Here is a 16,266-nt window from a genome sequence, read left to right on the forward strand (position 1 = left end):
AGAACTCTTATCTCCTTTGCGTCTGGTAATAATAAGACGCTTATAGAATATGAATCGAAGGTGGTATATACAACGGAACATTGACATCAATTAAATCAGATTGAATCTGCAGTTTATTGGTTGGAAGATTATTGCAATGCTTGTCAGCACGAAGAAAATGTGATTTCCTACATCCTCCTCCTTTTGTTACCCGAAATCTAGTCGATGAGATTAATATCTTGTTAATCTCGTCCGAATCTCAGTTCGATATTGAAATAAATTTAGTCGAGAAAATAGTATCGATCTGATGGCGATAAATCCAGTTCGAAGTCCAACGAACTGAAGCTGATCAGTCAATTTGAGTATTAAAAAATTATCGATACAACAGGATTCATTATCATTACAATCGTTGGCTAGAAATTTGCCAAATTCAGTCAATTGAAAAATTACATTCAACGAAGGTCAGGTGGTATTATCTTTTCTCAATACGTTTGATTGTAAGATATTTTTCCATTTACTGAAATAGATGTCAAATGTGGGTCGCAGACGTGGAATCGAAGTTTAGTATGTCAAGGTGAAATGAATTTGCACTACTCTATATTTCAAATGCACATAACGAAATTCGCATTGCAATATACGTGTCCAATTAATTGATGATCCATTGCGCAAACACCGCACTATTGCTCAAATATAATATGACGCAACGCAGGATTTTTACAAACATACATTTTACAGCAAGGACACATGTCGATTCGTTTTTCTCAGACCTATAATATATTAGCAAAAATTCGAGAAGTCTGGTTACAAGAATCTTGAAATATTTAAGTGTAGCGAAATTTGATGTATAGGAATTTATTAACCAATATTCAAGTGTTAAATTTATTGTTAGTAATGCACAGTCTAGGATATAATTACAGACAGGTGATGTTGTAAGGTATAAAATAATATTTTAAAAATATGAATTATCAGCAATTATACTTGTAGTTCGGATATGCTAGTACACCGTTATTTCGCGCAATCATCTTTCAGAGATGAAATCAAGTTAATCTCAAAACTAAAAGAAGCAGACAAATCATAATGAAGCAACATGAAATTCGGTAACACTTGGCGTGTACATCGTGGCCACAAAAAAACAGGAAAAAATTCTCTAATTTTAAGGTTTTCACTGACGAATGGCCACTGTGGTGTATTCATTTCAGCTGAATTTCGTAATAGATTTATCAGGATCCACTATAATACAATCAGAAACTAAAGTTTAATAAACATAAATAGTACCGTATACAGTATACATATTATATTTTTACGATCAGCTTAGTATATTATAAAACATAAAAATTTCAAGAAAAAAACAATTTATTTACAATTCCAACAATCGCATTTTACAGCGATGGCTCGGTACAACACTGTCAATGTATTCAAAAGCATGTGTACGAAATATTGGTTTATGTTGTCATTTTTTTTTTAGGGGTATACAACTCAGAATAACCTACAGATTAGAGGACTATTACCACGTATTATTAATGATAGCAACTAAATGAATCAGATCGGTAGAAATACCCTTTTTCTTGTTGCGTCGCGGAAAAGATATTTCTAAAAAAATTCATACCGAAGAAACGATGAACTTACGATTTGACGTTTAATGTACATTATAAAATTTGTATTATATCTCTGTAAGAATTTTTTTTCTGTCAATTACGAATAACAATGAACATCTACAAATAGCAATTAATATCATTAGAAGCAAATTTAAAATATTATAATTACATTCCTGCAAACATACTCAAAAATAAAGTCTGATACAAGATTTAATCTTAACGGGTGCATTACATTTAGGACAAGTTTTATTTCTAGATCCGTGGAGTGTCTTTTTCAGGCACATTGCGCAAAATATATGCCCACATGTTGTAGTCATTGGTTTTTGCTGTGCACATAATGGTTCAAAACAAATTGGGCAACTTAAAACAGTTTGTTCTCCGCTGGAGGAATCATTTATGCAGGGTACAGTTGTGCTATATTCTTCAAATGGTGGTGAACTGTTGATGTCTCTGAACTCTTCTTCATTAGCAATTGAATTAACTGCTGATTGAGGTTCTTCTGGGTCAATAACTCTGCAATAAAAATATTGAATGTAAGTAATCTGGACATCATAAAATGAATGGTGAATATAATACAGATAATTAGAACTGGATAGAAATTTAATAACGTCTAGCTTTGTTGATAAGAAATTTAACGAGATCATAACGTAGATACAAATTTTTTTTTTTGCCTACTTTTGAATTAAGGACAATATGCATAGTAAGAATTCATAGGATTAATTTTCTGAAAACGATCAAATTAGTTCGAATATTTGTCATGATCAATGAGATCTGAAGGTTTGAAATTTGGAAGACTTTAAGATTCCAACATATACCGCAAAGGAACAGAATTATAATTGAATAGAAAGCTCTGCTAAAAAATGTTGTCTTTATTGAATCTGTAACAGAAGCAAGGTAAAAGTAATACCCAAAAATAGTATTGATTGTTGTTATGCAAACTATTCACTAATTATGGCTTCCAACTTCTCACAAAACTTTATTGTCTTTGATCGCTAAATAACTCTTTTTGAGGTGAAAAATAAAGATAAGTGTAAGTTCTGAGATAAAACATGATTAGATACATGTCTATACCGTAGTTTCGTTGCCAATGACTTATTGAACTGACTGAATAGAACAACTCACTGAATGAAGGGATCATCCGGCGTGTAAATTCCTTCTGTATAAGATGGATAGAGATGAAGCTGAGGCATAAATCGTGGAAGACTTGTTGGCTCCTGGGGTGGCAACAAGCGCCTTTGGAAATTGATAACATCTCGCGGCGGTCTGGTTAGATCCTCAAGATCATTCTGAGATATTGGTATGTGTCCTTCAAAGTTAGACATGTTTCTTGGCATATTAGGTGGACTTTCAGATGTCCCTAACCGTCCCAGCAAGTAGTGCGATAATGGTGTTCGTAATGGTCTTGGCATGGTACTACGAGTATGCATAATTCTCGGTTGCACCGAATTCATAACCGGAGAATCACCGGTCAGGTCAATAACTTCATTCGTGGAATCTAGTCGTGGGCGTGACAAATCTAATACCCTTGTTCTGTCCATTATGGTGCGTAATAATTGTCACTTTGTAATCACTTTTCGATCAATTCTTGTCAATGGCTTCAATTTCAACTGGAATCTGAAAAACAATTTGCCATAATTCCACTTTAATTTTACCCAAAATGAATCTTCCTGATCAATGTAGCTAATCTTTAAGGAAAAAAATCACAACACACTGTTCCAAGTTCTGTAACATGCTTTCAATATGAGCAACAAGACGAAGCAACTTTGAAGGTCAGGAATAAAGGCACAGTGGTTGTGTATTTGTTGTATTGTTGATAACGGCATGAAATTTCTAAATCAAGAAATATAAACGTACTTACGCTCATTGTGACATTAACTAGAAACATACTTACTTCTATGTCCAAGATTATTGTTTCATCAGTTTTATATGCTAGAAGAATGGCTCTAATTTATACGTAACTGATAAGACCAGGATAAACCACGCACTGATTCGAGCCATTAATTACTAGTATACCCGGAAAAATACATGCAATGAATTTCGAGGTTAGACTACCGTTGTTATTGTCGTTATTAGAAATGAAATGATATAACTATTATTACGAGACTTCCCCAGGTGCACTAGACATGCTTCTAACGTTAGCATATTCTCCATGGCTTATCTACGTTCCAACGTCTTTATTTTATTGTTTAGTTACCAAAATTGCGTCATGTCCAAAATCCCAAATCCATCCAATCCATGCATCCAATAACTGTCAAATATACAATATGACTCAGTAGGGATTCACGAAACAGCCAGCTGCAGATATGGTGTGTGTGTGCGTATTTCATGTGACATGCATTGAACAAGGAAAGTCAGGAGGAGTATGAACGGAGTGCCACAACCAGAGTTTGTGTTGAACGAGTGCAGAGCCTGAGAGAGCCTCACTTGTGTTTTTCTTGTCCCCGACTTATTGTTAGTAACGCCCTCTGACGCGAAATACGTGTCGAGATAATGCAGAGTCGAATATTATTATGCCTATGGAATGACGAAAGGTACAGACTGAAATTTTCATATAGCCCCGTATGGACGCCGTAAATTTTTCAACTACGCAAATTTATGTGAGCAAAATTCAGCAATATCAATCTCACTCCAACGGATCGACAAAAAATTTTTTATCTAAATAGATGCACAATAAACATACACTTGGTTTACTGTTAACCGAGGTAGAAACCTTTTCTAATTGATAAAAAGGATGGGAGACATAGTCGAAGAAATTGATCAAAGGATGGAGATATATAGTTGTTCCTGTATGTACTTTATGTAATTTCAGTACACATGTTTAATGCTCAACTCGTACCGTTAAGTGAATATAATAATGTGTATCTTCAGTCAACGCTCATATCTTCATTCCAAAAGAAGATGCAGCTGACATATAAATATAATTTCTTAACTGAATATTACTTTTTTTTATTTCTTACTTAATAAATACAGTTTACTTACAGTGGAGAACCCAAACCTTTCTACACAAAAATACTACTTGTAAAAATTTTTTGGAAATTATGCAAGACTCGATCGTTACTAATGTTTGAGTCCATGCTGTAACAAACCCCGATGAACCTCAGGTAATCATTATCACAAAACTAATTTTAAAAGTTTTTTTAAATGATCAAGATTCTTTTTTCAACTTTTACTCATATTAGCTGGTTAGATTGCGACTCTGTCCGCTGAGGTATTACGATTGCACATGCGTTACACATTATCGAAGCATGATTTTTATTGACAATGAGTTAAATTCACGCAAGAATCAAATTGTCATTTGAAAAACTACAATATGTTAGTATTTAGCCAGTGAAAATAATTTCACTTATGCTCGTTTCCACACCACCGCAAGCGGTAGAGCACCCAGCGCGTTTTTTTTTTACGTGGTATCCCCAGTAGGCCTACTCCACGAAGAATACTTGCAAGATCGATCTTACGTTCTTCGAAAAATTGCAGATGGCTTTTTTCACATGTTAATTATGGTAAAGTGTTTTTCACAATCAATTAGTTCTTGCGTATATTCGCAGTGTATTCGAAATTTTTCAGTTCATGTAACCTTATAACATAACGATGAAAGATGACCGTTTTAATTATGGATAAAGGGTAATTGTTTTTATCTTGTAGGCGAACGGTGATTGACTTTGGATGTTCGAGCAGGAGTTTTTTTTTCTTATGAGGTATGAGATAATCACTAAAATGGGAAACCTGGTACATATGCAAAACAATTAACAACTAAACTAAGATAGAAAACACGAATCGCTGTATGACGTTGTCATTTCCCTATCGGAAGACGATGCAGAAATCTTTGAGAAAATGGAAACAAATTGTAATAGAATAAGCACAACCTCCAAAATACGACAGATCTATATAATTCTACAGTGAAATACAAACCGAACATGACCTATGAGCGACTCGAGAAAAAAAAACTGACACTAAAACGTTCGAGAATAAAAGGCTATAAAACCATTGAAAAAAAATTAGAGCTTAATAAATTTTACCACACTTTGTGATCATGACGATTCTGAACTACATCGCTAAATCTATATATCGTTGAGAACAAGATGACTGACCCTGAACCAGACCTAAACGAGACCTAAGTCTAAAAAATGAAACTTTAACTTTTCAGTATAGTCAATAAAAGTCAGTTAACTGGAACGGATGAAAATGCAATTAGTGATATATGTCGATACAGGCAAAAATATACTTAGCTTAGATAAATAAAAAATATAATTGACGAAAAAAGAGACAAATTAATTAGTTGAAACAGATATAAGATTCGATTAGCTGAAACAGGCAAGAGGTTTAGATTAGCTGAAACAGTCAAAATGTTTGATTAGCTGAAACGGACAATAGTTTGGTTAGCTGAAACAGACAAAAGGTTTATTAGCTGAAAGAGCCAGAAAATTTGATTAGCTGAAACAGACAAAAGGTTTATTAGCTGAAAGAAACAGAAAATTTGATTAGCTGAAACAGACAAAAGGTTTGATTAGCTGAAACAGACAAAAGGTTTGATTAGCTGAAACAGACAAAAAGTTTGGTTGGCTGAAACAGACAAAGGTTTTACGAGCTGAAATAGACAAAAGGTTTGATTAGCTGAAACAGATCGAAAGTTTGATTAGCTGAAACAAAGAAAAAGTTTGGTTAGCTGAAACAAACAAAGGTTTTACTACCTGAAACAGATAAGGGTTCGATTAGCTAGATTGCACAAAGGAGTGATTATCTAAGACAAGAAAAAATTTCATCAACTTAAACAGACGAAGTTATGGTTAGCACAATCACATAAGTCCATACAATGACAAAAAATGGGTCGAATCCGACATGATATTCGCTCTAATATTCGTTACTTGAATTATTCAAGTGCTGATGAATCAAAAAATTCTGAATTTTTTGAATTGACATCGCTTTTTGCTTTGAGTTATTAAAGTGAATATCTTTTCCGACTGAAAAATCTATAATTCTCAGTGCATTTGTTAAAAAATTGGTTTTGTAGCCCTGAAAGAGAAAATAATATGATCAGTTAAACGAGTATTTTGGCGCGATGAGCGCCGGTTTTCGAATGCCGCGCTTTCTCTCATAACTGAAAGGTATCAAGTCCACGCGCAAAAAGGCTGCGTGGAACCTGAAAACATTATTATTCGTCAAAAAATTGACCTATGAGCTGAAAGATCAGCACATCGGGAGTGCGTAACTCTTTTATATACTGTTTGCAAAATCGATGCGCAAAAATCGTGCCTGATTCCCGTTATTAATTTACGCGCAATAAGCTGCGTCCAATTGTTGTGATTAATCTACGCGCAAAAAGGCGCGACAGATTAAACTGTCAAAAAAATTGTACTATCTGGGACTTGTCCCAAAAATTCTGTAGAAACCCAATCCACATCTGCATCTTTTTGAATTAGATACATTGCTATGTGGATTGTTCTTCTCAGATTACAAATCGAAATTGGGAGTGAGGTTGGAGGAGGGCATGCATTATTGTGTGGCGTGACGGTCGGCGGTCCTCTTCGACGCGAAGTCTTCGAGCTCAGCATCTCTCCCCATCTAGCGTACCACGGAACGCGATAGATGGTCCAGAGATGCGTTTTGCCCATTCAAACGATCACAGAGATCAATTCAATGAAATAATGATCGGTAATGACTAAATAATTGAATTGAATAACCATTAAAAAATGGTTGCAGTGACAAGAAATAGGAAATTCAATTTCATTAATATTCAAATGCTTACATATAGTCGAGAGATTCGAATACAGAGTCTTTTGGGAAAAAATATCTATGATCGTTTGACGCTGTAGATTACAAAAGTTAGTAACATCACGGCACATCGCGACCTTCCTACCCTTGCCTGTTTCCCACAACGGAACCGCCCCACGGAAAGGAGACTCACACACACATGCATAAACCCCGCGACGCATCCCAAAACGTCCACCTACCTACCCGGTTACCTATATTCGATCTAAACGATTCTCCATTTTCTCCAACACACATCAGTCTTCATCATTTGCGCCGTGGTCACTGACTTACATTTTCGTTGGTTACCTGTTGGGAGCAAAATGTTTTTGCATCATAGTCTGCCTACTCAGAATACAGTATAGCGGTTGTATCCCGCCAACCCTAATATTGTACGTATTATTTTATTAAATATTGGCAGACTATCGGTACATTAACATTTTGTAAAATTGATTAAAAACATCCTGCATGCCAAGTAGCATTTTTCCAAGCGAGCTAAACCTGCAGTTGATCAATACTTGTTGGCTGTCAAATGACTCAAAATGATAGATAATATAAGATGCAATTTGATTACGTTACGTTATGCCAAACTTTGGAATTTTATCGGTTTAACAATAATGTGAATAATTGAATACGTTCAAACCTCAGGTGAACCCATCACTTAAACGACATCATCGGTAAATTCAAACGCAGATTATTACATCATTTATAAAACACAATTCTATCTCGCGAATGCCGAGTAAGCCATGGTTACCTGTCGCGATGCTCATTCCACGCTTAGCAACGTGCAAAATTTCTAACTTCAAGTAAGCTACGGTAAATTAGGTAGCGAAAAAAAATTATTCGACCGAAAGTCAAGCACGTTGCGATCGTGAATGAGCCTATCCATGCAGCTAACAAATCGAAGATTTGTGTAACAATTGTTACCGCCACGCCACGTGACAGAGGAATCCCAGGGAAATACCCGTAACCTATACGTGCAAACTCACCAACGTTGCCGAGAAATGGAAAAGTTACTCGGAAGTCTCTGCTTAAATCTGGGAAAAACAAAACAGAACACTTGAATTAATTTAGCAAATTGGCATTTCAGTTTTCAAATTAATTATTACTGTTGTCTAGTTTCATACTTATGCATTGCATGTTATGCAAGAACAAAAGTTCGGCTTTATATGTACCAGTTTGAATTATTAATCAATAATTAAAATAAGTATTGTTACCTCAACTCTGGGCTGCTTCACACTTTTACATGTAGTAGTTCTTGCAGGATCTCAGGTTTGTTGATGAAGTGACGCACTTTTTACATAATTCAGATCTTCACTAATCTCTTATAATCCAAAAATCCGCACCACAATAACACTCGATTCTACACTTGCTTTTTGTGCTGTAGCTGGTCTGTTTGAACCGACTGAATAAACTTGCTAAAGAATGCAGCGGCGCATTTGCCGAAAATCAGCTAAAAAACAAGAAAATTTACACTCGGCGCACAGAGTCAAAAAGAGACATCACTGAAATCTGAAGTTACACAAAACAATGAAAACTCGGGACACGAAATTCACTTTCAAAGTTTGCAGGATGTTTTTTGTTTCAGTAACTTGGTTTTTCTTCAGGCTACACAATGCATCTCATGTGTTATTCACAGATTAGTATTGTGGAAATACACTGATCGAACAACGTATCACAACCCGAACAACGCGGTCTGAATATCGAACTGATACTGAGAGCGCGTGATCTCGCTCGGATTCCTTGGAAACGACTGATGCCGCACGGCGCTCAGAAGAGAGTTAAGTTAGTTCTTTGAAGAACTGAAGACAACAATTCTCCCGCCCCGCCCTCTCTGCCGCTCTATCCATGGAGTGGGGGTAGCTGTACGCACCTGCCTAGCTATTTTTCCCCTCTCGTGGCCCCCATTCCATGAGTAGAGCGACAGATAGAGCGACAGAGGGGCGAGAGAATTATTATCTTCTGTCCTTTAGAGAACCGATTCAAATCCGTTTACGGGATGCTTACGCCGTTGCTTACGCTCCTAACGCGTCATTTACAGGAATATTCGAGATATCTCTATGGTCTCAACGACCGGGTGAAAACACCACATAAGCTACGCGCAAAGTGATCAAATGTTTAGAGGATTACCGCAACATGCGACGTCAGGCGAAGTTTGAATTCTCCTACCACTTACGATGTATATCCTCGGTCAAGCATCACGGAAGCAGTGGACAATGCAGAGCATATTTACCATAGCAAGGTGCTAGTGTAGTGCTCGAAATTGAACGAATCACAAACTTTCGCATGAATAAGAAGTTGGTGAACCTTGTAAGTTCAAAATTTGCTGCAAATAATTGTCTATCATCTACTAGTTGTATCTCCGTCAAAAAGCTGAACTGGGTTTACCCAAAGGATTCACCGTTTCCAATCAATCGTATCGAGAAAGAATCCGATATATTTCACTGGATAGATAAAATATTTATGAGTCCATAACAATATTTACTCATTCTTCATTTATTTATACGCATATTTGTATTCAGCCAAATTTGATAAGCATCTGAGTACTTTGCGCACAACTCGCCTGGCACTTTCCTGACGTAATTTAATCAGTGACTATCGAGAAACTCACACTCAGTAATTGATATCGGAATCGTAGACGTGTTGCTTGTGAAAAAACGAATTATTAAAGTCAAAACGGTCTCCGAATTTCATTCTTTCGTGCAACTTTAGCTTCAGCGTTACTGACAGATTGAGATTGCTCTCGGGCGGACTTTTAATTCTCCGATAATCTTCTGTTGCGGTTTTCTTTCTAACATTCTGATAAAACGAATTCAAACTATAGTCTAATTGGAATGCTGACTCGATCGATTTTAAAGTTACCTTGTTAATAAATTACGGGATAAAATATCATACCTAATTACGGGAACAAACTGCAATAACGTTGATTGATTGTAGTGATTCTCTGAATTGAAAGACCCTGTTAATTAATGAATCTTGAAAGACATCAGCAATAGCTGGACAAATAAGTTTGTTGCGGAACAGTAACAGGTATGAAAAAATCCAAATCATTCTCGCTTGATAATGTAATCGATAATATTTTCCAATGATGGCATGATATATAACGTTAAAATTGCAGGTGTTTAACACAGGGGATATGGATTTTGATTACGAAAAATTAATAAAATGATGTGATCTTACAACTGATTATAGAAATAAATTGCAACTAGATTGATCAAAGTTAGTGAATAACTGAATTAGTTTTGACCCTGGCGTTTGATTTTTGAAAACAAAATGCAGAAGCTGAACTGGTCGCAATTTTTTTGTAATTTCTGAATGAATAATCGGAGCTATTCAGGATCCAGCAAAAGCATTTACCGACAGAAAAATAAGGCTAACGAGGATTTGAAACGATTCAGGCCAGATTATTCTACTAACTGTTTACCTTTGCGTTTCAGCTATTGTTTCTCTGCCTGATCTCGTGCTAAAAATGCTATTAGTAGGTACAGGCAGTAAGCATAGATTGCAGTTCTAGGCAAAAAATGCGTGCCACTGTAACAAAAGATAGAACAAATCGCGGTAAGAATATCTATATTTCTCTTATGTACACAGGCAATAGGAGATTCAGATGGATTGAGACTGACCGGGTATACGTTCAGTCTTACAAACCGGGCGTACAACAGGCAAACCATAGACGGTAGAAGAGATGAGCAGTTCATGCTCTACGTCATCTACGTTTACGGCTATTATAATTCTTCTCGGTGGAATAGACCTACTGGGGATGCCACGTTAAAAAATACTGGGCGGACATATATACAGGGTGAGTTTTTTATCTTGAGACATCAAAATATCTCAAGAAATACGCATTGTACAAAGAAATGTTCGAGACTAAAACTGTTTGATTTTGATGGGGAAAACTAACCCCGTAAAATTCAACCCTCCACCCCAACCCCTGAGGGCGTGAGGGGTAGTAACTTTGAAATCTTAAATGGAAACCACTATTTTTTATTGCAGATTCAAATTGTCCATGAGAAAATGCACAAGTTTTATTCGAAATTTCTTTTTCAACGTATACAGATGGCGCTGTAACTATTAAAAATCAAATTTTTCATGAAGTAGTACGTGTTAAACGGTTCCAAGAGTACGATTTGGAAACTATCGGGTTGCTTGTTTTTGTGTGATCTTTCACATCAAGTTCTCAAAATGGTGACCTTCCACTTCGATGCATTTGTTGATCCGCGCTTCGAATGATTGTACACAACTGAGAAGTGTCTCTGGTGTTATTTTCGCACAAGCATTTCTGATTCGCTGAATCATGTTCTCACGAGTCGTTGGCACTTCTTGATAAACTTCACCCTTTTGAGAACATGATGAGAAAGATCATTCAAAAACAAGCAATCCGATAGTTTCCAAATCGTACTCTTGGAACCGTTTAACACGTACTACTTCATGAAAAATTTGATTTTTAAGAATTACAGCGCCATCTGTATCCGATCGAAAAAAAAATTTCGAATAAAACATGTGTATTTTCTCATGGACAATTTGAATCTGCAATAAAAAATAGTGGTTTCCATTTGAGATTTCAAAGTTACTACCCCTCACGCCCTCAGGGGTTGGAGTGGAGGGTTGAATTTTACGGGGTTAGTTTTCCCCATCAAAATCAAACAGTTTTAGTCTCGAACATTTCTTTGTACAATGCGTATTTCTTGAGATATTTTGATGCCTCAAGACAAAAAACTCACCCTGTATAATAATAGTAATGTTTAGTTGTCTTCGTTTTGTTATATATCGTAGTGAAGAATTTCCAGATTCGAGATGTACTGCAAAAAGTGCGGTATTAAATTAAAAAATTTCTTCACAGACTGGAAAGTACAGATTTATCGGTGTGAAATATTCAAAACTATGGTGGCATCAACGTGATACCTAAATGTGTCTTTCATTGACATCAACAGCAAAGGGTCTTAACTTTTACGATCTGTATCGACTTACATAGTACTTTGAGATTTTCAATAGTGCGCATACACTTATTTAACAAATGTGTAATTTGTTTAAATTTAACAATTGCGTCAAATGATGTAAATCTTTGTGTATGAATACGAATATAAAAAAGAATAAACTAGTATTCCGAGACCGAAGTAAATACCGAACTAAGCTATTTACCAACTCAATATTTATAATAGTAAATTCTCTTACCGCTACATTCTATATTCAAATATTCGAATGCGATGCCAAGGCCAGTTTTGGGGAAAGCCCTCATATCTGGTGAATTTACCAGGTCAGAGAACCTTCCGATTTTCAAAATATATTTCGTAGTCGATGATGTAAAGTGTGTATTGATAACAATTCAATGGAGAATTCAAAATTTAATAAACTTTTATCTAATAGTTCGCAGTAACAGTGATGTTTTCGATTTATTTTTGTGAATAGCAGAAATCATAACGAACATGAAAAAATTACCCTTTACAACTACATCTCAAGAATAAAAAATAGTTTTATTATGTTTATCACTTACGTTCAAGTAGAAAAGATAACATCACATTTTATTTCAATGTATTTACATGAACGAACAAAACTATAGCTTAAATACTAAACTTTACTTCTTAAATGTGAAATAGTATTTTAAGCAAGTTGTCTCAACAGCGTCAACAGGCTCAAATAGTTCGAAAAAATAAAGAAATAAAGAATAAACACCACTCGGTTGAAATATCTTCACAGAAGAATCTAAAACCAAATTGGTGCAAAAATTCACATTTCCATCATCACTGTATGGCTTCCACGTTCCAGAACTAACTTGCAAATTATTGAATCACAGCATTTTGACGACCAATTCAATTATTACCTTGATAAATGATGAAACGTAGTAACCTTTCAACACTGAAAAACTTGTGCTTTTGATTATGAAGAAATGATTTCTGGTCCATTCAAGAAATTCTCTGATAGAATACATGACAAACCAAAAAGTAAAGGGTGTTTTTTGACAATCAGTTAGATAAGACGGGTCTGCAAATAAGACTAGGGCAATTTTTGCAGATGTGGTCAATGACAAGTTAAGGTAACTATAATCTGTGCCCCAACCAACAAACCATTTTTCTTCATTACAAAGAAAGGCAAGTTTTAATACTTTGTCGGTCATCGATTACTAGAAAATTTCGTTTCATACAGTAATTCAAATGTGTACATGCTATTGCAATTGCGCTAAATAACTGTCCATTGCATTCAATATTTACGACTAACAATTTATTAGTAAACCTTGTACTGTTCAAATATGTTTTTCTCAGTTTCCTATAACTTTCTGCAATAGATCTATCAATGTTTGTTAATGTATAGTACTATATGGAATAAAACAATACAAAAGTTGCGCGAAATTCAAAAACAGTTGAAACTAATGTACATTAGCAGATAAACAGCTTGGTGAAGATAAATGATAAACACCTAAATGTTCTGTCTCTAGCGCATCAATTTCACATCACTTCCATACTGTTTTGTGTGTTTTCTGTGAAACCTAAGGTAGACGACGGGGTATCTTGCGTAGTTTCTTCCATTGTTTGCTCTGCCATACTATCGGAGACATTGGCACTAGTTGAATTCACTCCATCGTCCCAATTTATTTTGAACCGGGTCACTCGTGGTTTGTCACCAAGTATATTTCTCTGAACTTTCTCAAACAGGGGTTGGGTGGGAGGATTTTCACGCAATTCTGTGTCTGTGTAATCATTGTTGATAAAGTAACCAACACGAACAAATTCATGACCCCGGTATGAACACGTTAAAAGAACCACAGTCACTCCTAAGGCGTCATTTACAGGAATTCGACTGACATCTGGTGGGTCTGCCTGTAGGAAACATTTTAGCATTAAGATTCTTCTTCATCAAATCGACAAGTTTTCATTTCACACAAATTACATGCCATTGCTGAATGTGAATGATTCAACTGAGAAGTAGCAATTTTTAAGAAAGTAACTCACTTCAGTTGACACCATTTTTATAGGGTTCCGATATAAAATAAGAATGTTGTCATAAGAATTTCTTCAAAGATATCAGGCATTCTAAGTGTAAAATATAATTTCTTAAAAAGGGAGGCTCCGGACTTTATTTTATCGCATGAGGAAGGCAATTATACAGGAAATTCTGAATAAGCAATTGTATATACTTCAATTATCATTGTGACAAATGTTCAGGATTGGAGCTTCAAAATTTCAGAAAGATAATGATTTTTTGAAACTATTTCAAAGAACTAAAAAATAGTAACTCTATTATAATGATTTACATACTGTTGTCAATGTTATTATAAATAACTAGAAAGGTGTTTCAAACAATCCCACATTTTGGGATTTTCAAAGCGGTTGTTTTTGGTCAATTTAGAAAACTCCACCAAGGTTTTGCTATTTTTGAAAAATGGAGACACCACTTAATCACTTGAAAACACCAGAGTAAATAATAATTAATAATTACTGCCTACACCCGCCATACCTGATAGGGTATGTTCCCAGAAGTCAATTTTTGGCTTGTACAGGGTAAAGAAGGGGATGGCTCAGTAACCATCATTATGCGGTTGCAGCCGACTTAAGATGACATAAAACATTATTTTGCAAATGTTCCTAAATTATGTTTGAATCAAAATTTAACAGTGAATTGTAAAAATTATTATTCCACACCATTTTTATTAAACATATACATTTTTTGGTTCAATAAACATTCAAACAAAGTATCTATCTAAAATTTCAAAAACATGTCTGTAGGAATCTTTGGATATTCATATTGCCACTTATTGTGAAAGATGCATAAAAATAAATCTTGTTAATCACATACGGGTAGACAAATTTCAAATATTCAAAACCGATATCAGATTAGTACTGTGGTTTCAACCGGGGGTGGTTATTTCATAACTTTTACCAAACGGTAAGCCGCTTTAAGCGTTTATCACTTTCAGCATGGAGAATAAAATTATAAAATAACCCTTCCGAGTGTTTATTTGGTTTTAAACAAGAAATTTACAAAATCTTACCTGAAAAACAAACATATGTCTTCCCTCAGGAATGGGTCCCACGTAAATTGTATCGAGAACCTGATCAAATTCTTCCGACTCTGCACTACCAACATAGATCATTTTCCATTCCAAATCTGTTGAAAAATGAAATGGAAGATCAATTACACATTGAGTAGCTCAGTAATAAAAGTTGGCTTCGAAAATTTTTTCGCCCTAGTTGACTCAAGTAAGGATGTCAGAAATGAGGGATTGAACTTTCGCAGCCAAATGTCAAGAGTTCAGATTTTCTTTGGCCTGACTTTTCATCGTTATGTTCTGCCAGGTTTTTGCAAACAACTTTAGCATGCTTTGAGATATTCATGAATTATCTATATATGCAATAACAGCGTCAGTGTCGTTTTCAAATACATACCTTCTTTCAGTTCTTCGATGCATTCGAAAGTAACTTCAAATTGGAAAGGATTCAAGAAAGGCGAAGGATTATCCAAAACGGCTACATTAGCGAGTTGTACCTTGGCCATTGTTAAATTTTTAGAAAGCTAATGATTGAGTATGAACGGCGTTAAAGTTTGCTGGATATTCACAAAAGGATGAGACTAACAATTTCAAGTGAGACGGTAAGTTAAATCAAACGAGTTACGGATATTTTTTAATAAATTTAACAGACAAATAATTATTTCGCGCTACTTGGAGGTTGGTTTGGCGGCAAATGAGACAAAAATATATTTCTGTTTTTGTCCACGGAATAATCTAAGGAGTGAACGCAGCCTAAAAGATGGTTGGCATTGGATCCATTTTACTTCCAGCCATTCCTGGCATTGGAGTAACGGCCTTCAAGTAATCACTTCATTGGTAGATTACTAAGCTAACGTCATAGTAGGAATGGCGGTCATTTATGAAAAATCATTGAATTTCTTCATTTGTCATAGATACAAAATCGTCGGTACCCCAGGATTATGCAGTTGTCACAACTACAATTAA

At 35.3% G+C, this 16,266-nt stretch overlaps 2 protein-coding genes across 3 annotated transcripts; both read right to left on the reverse strand.

Moving 5' to 3' along the window:
* Positions 1-815: 815 nt before the first annotated feature.
* LOC107221088 lies at positions 816-3,980 on the reverse strand. Of its 2 annotated transcripts, none has more exons than XM_015659965.2 (3): positions 3,769-3,980; positions 2,697-3,188; positions 816-2,087 (listed from the first exon to the last, which is right to left on the reverse strand). In XM_015659965.2, exons 2-3 carry the CDS (start codon positions 3,110-3,112, stop codon positions 1,760-1,762), a joined length of 744 nt encoding a protein of 247 aa, XP_015515451.1. In that variant the 5' UTR covers positions 3,113-3,188; positions 3,769-3,980; the 3' UTR covers positions 816-1,759. The 2 variants fall into 2 exon arrangements, with proteins under 2 accessions (XP_015515451.1, XP_015515452.1); XM_015659966.2 differs by lacking the exon at positions 3,769-3,980 and adding an exon at positions 3,466-3,749.
* An 8,791-nt stretch (positions 3,981-12,771) lies between these two features.
* Positions 12,772-16,035, reverse strand: LOC107226386 (histone chaperone asf1). The gene is made up of 3 exons (XM_015667186.2): positions 15,698-16,035; positions 15,304-15,419; positions 12,772-14,131 (listed from the first exon to the last, which is right to left on the reverse strand). The coding sequence occupies exons 1-3, from the start codon at positions 15,804-15,806 to the stop codon at positions 13,760-13,762; spliced, it is 597 nt and encodes a 198-aa protein (XP_015522672.1). The 5' UTR covers positions 15,807-16,035; the 3' UTR covers positions 12,772-13,759.
* Between the last annotated feature and the right edge of the window lie 231 nt (positions 16,036-16,266).

Source organism: Neodiprion lecontei, chromosome 1, assembly GCF_021901455.1.
Source record: "Neodiprion lecontei isolate iyNeoLeco1 chromosome 1, iyNeoLeco1.1, whole genome shotgun sequence".
In the NCBI taxonomy this organism is placed as follows: domain Eukaryota; kingdom Metazoa; phylum Arthropoda; class Insecta; order Hymenoptera; family Diprionidae; genus Neodiprion; species Neodiprion lecontei.

What these genes read in the sequence shown, in the direction of transcription:
- LOC107221088 (XM_015659965.2), bottom strand. Translation starts at nt 3,112, where the DNA reads ATGGACAGAACAAGGGTATTAGATTTGTCACGCCCACGACTAGATTCC. An exon ending in CCGGATGATCCCTTCATTCA is followed by an intron (nt 2,088 to 2,696) that starts GTGAGTTGTTCT and finishes TTTTTATTGCAG; the next exon opens with AGTTATTGACCCAGAAGAAC.
- LOC107226386 (XM_015667186.2), bottom strand. Translation starts at nt 15,806, where the DNA reads ATGGCCAAGGTACAACTCGCTAATGTAGCCGTTTTGGATAATCCTTCG. An exon ending in CATCGAAGAACTGAAAGAAG is followed by an intron (nt 15,420 to 15,697) that starts GTATGTATTTGA and finishes ATTTTTCAACAG; the next exon opens with ATTTGGAATGGAAAATGATC. An exon ending in GACATATGTTTGTTTTTCAG is followed by an intron (nt 14,132 to 15,303) that starts GTAAGATTTTGT and finishes TGTTTCCTACAG; the next exon opens with GCAGACCCACCAGATGTCAG.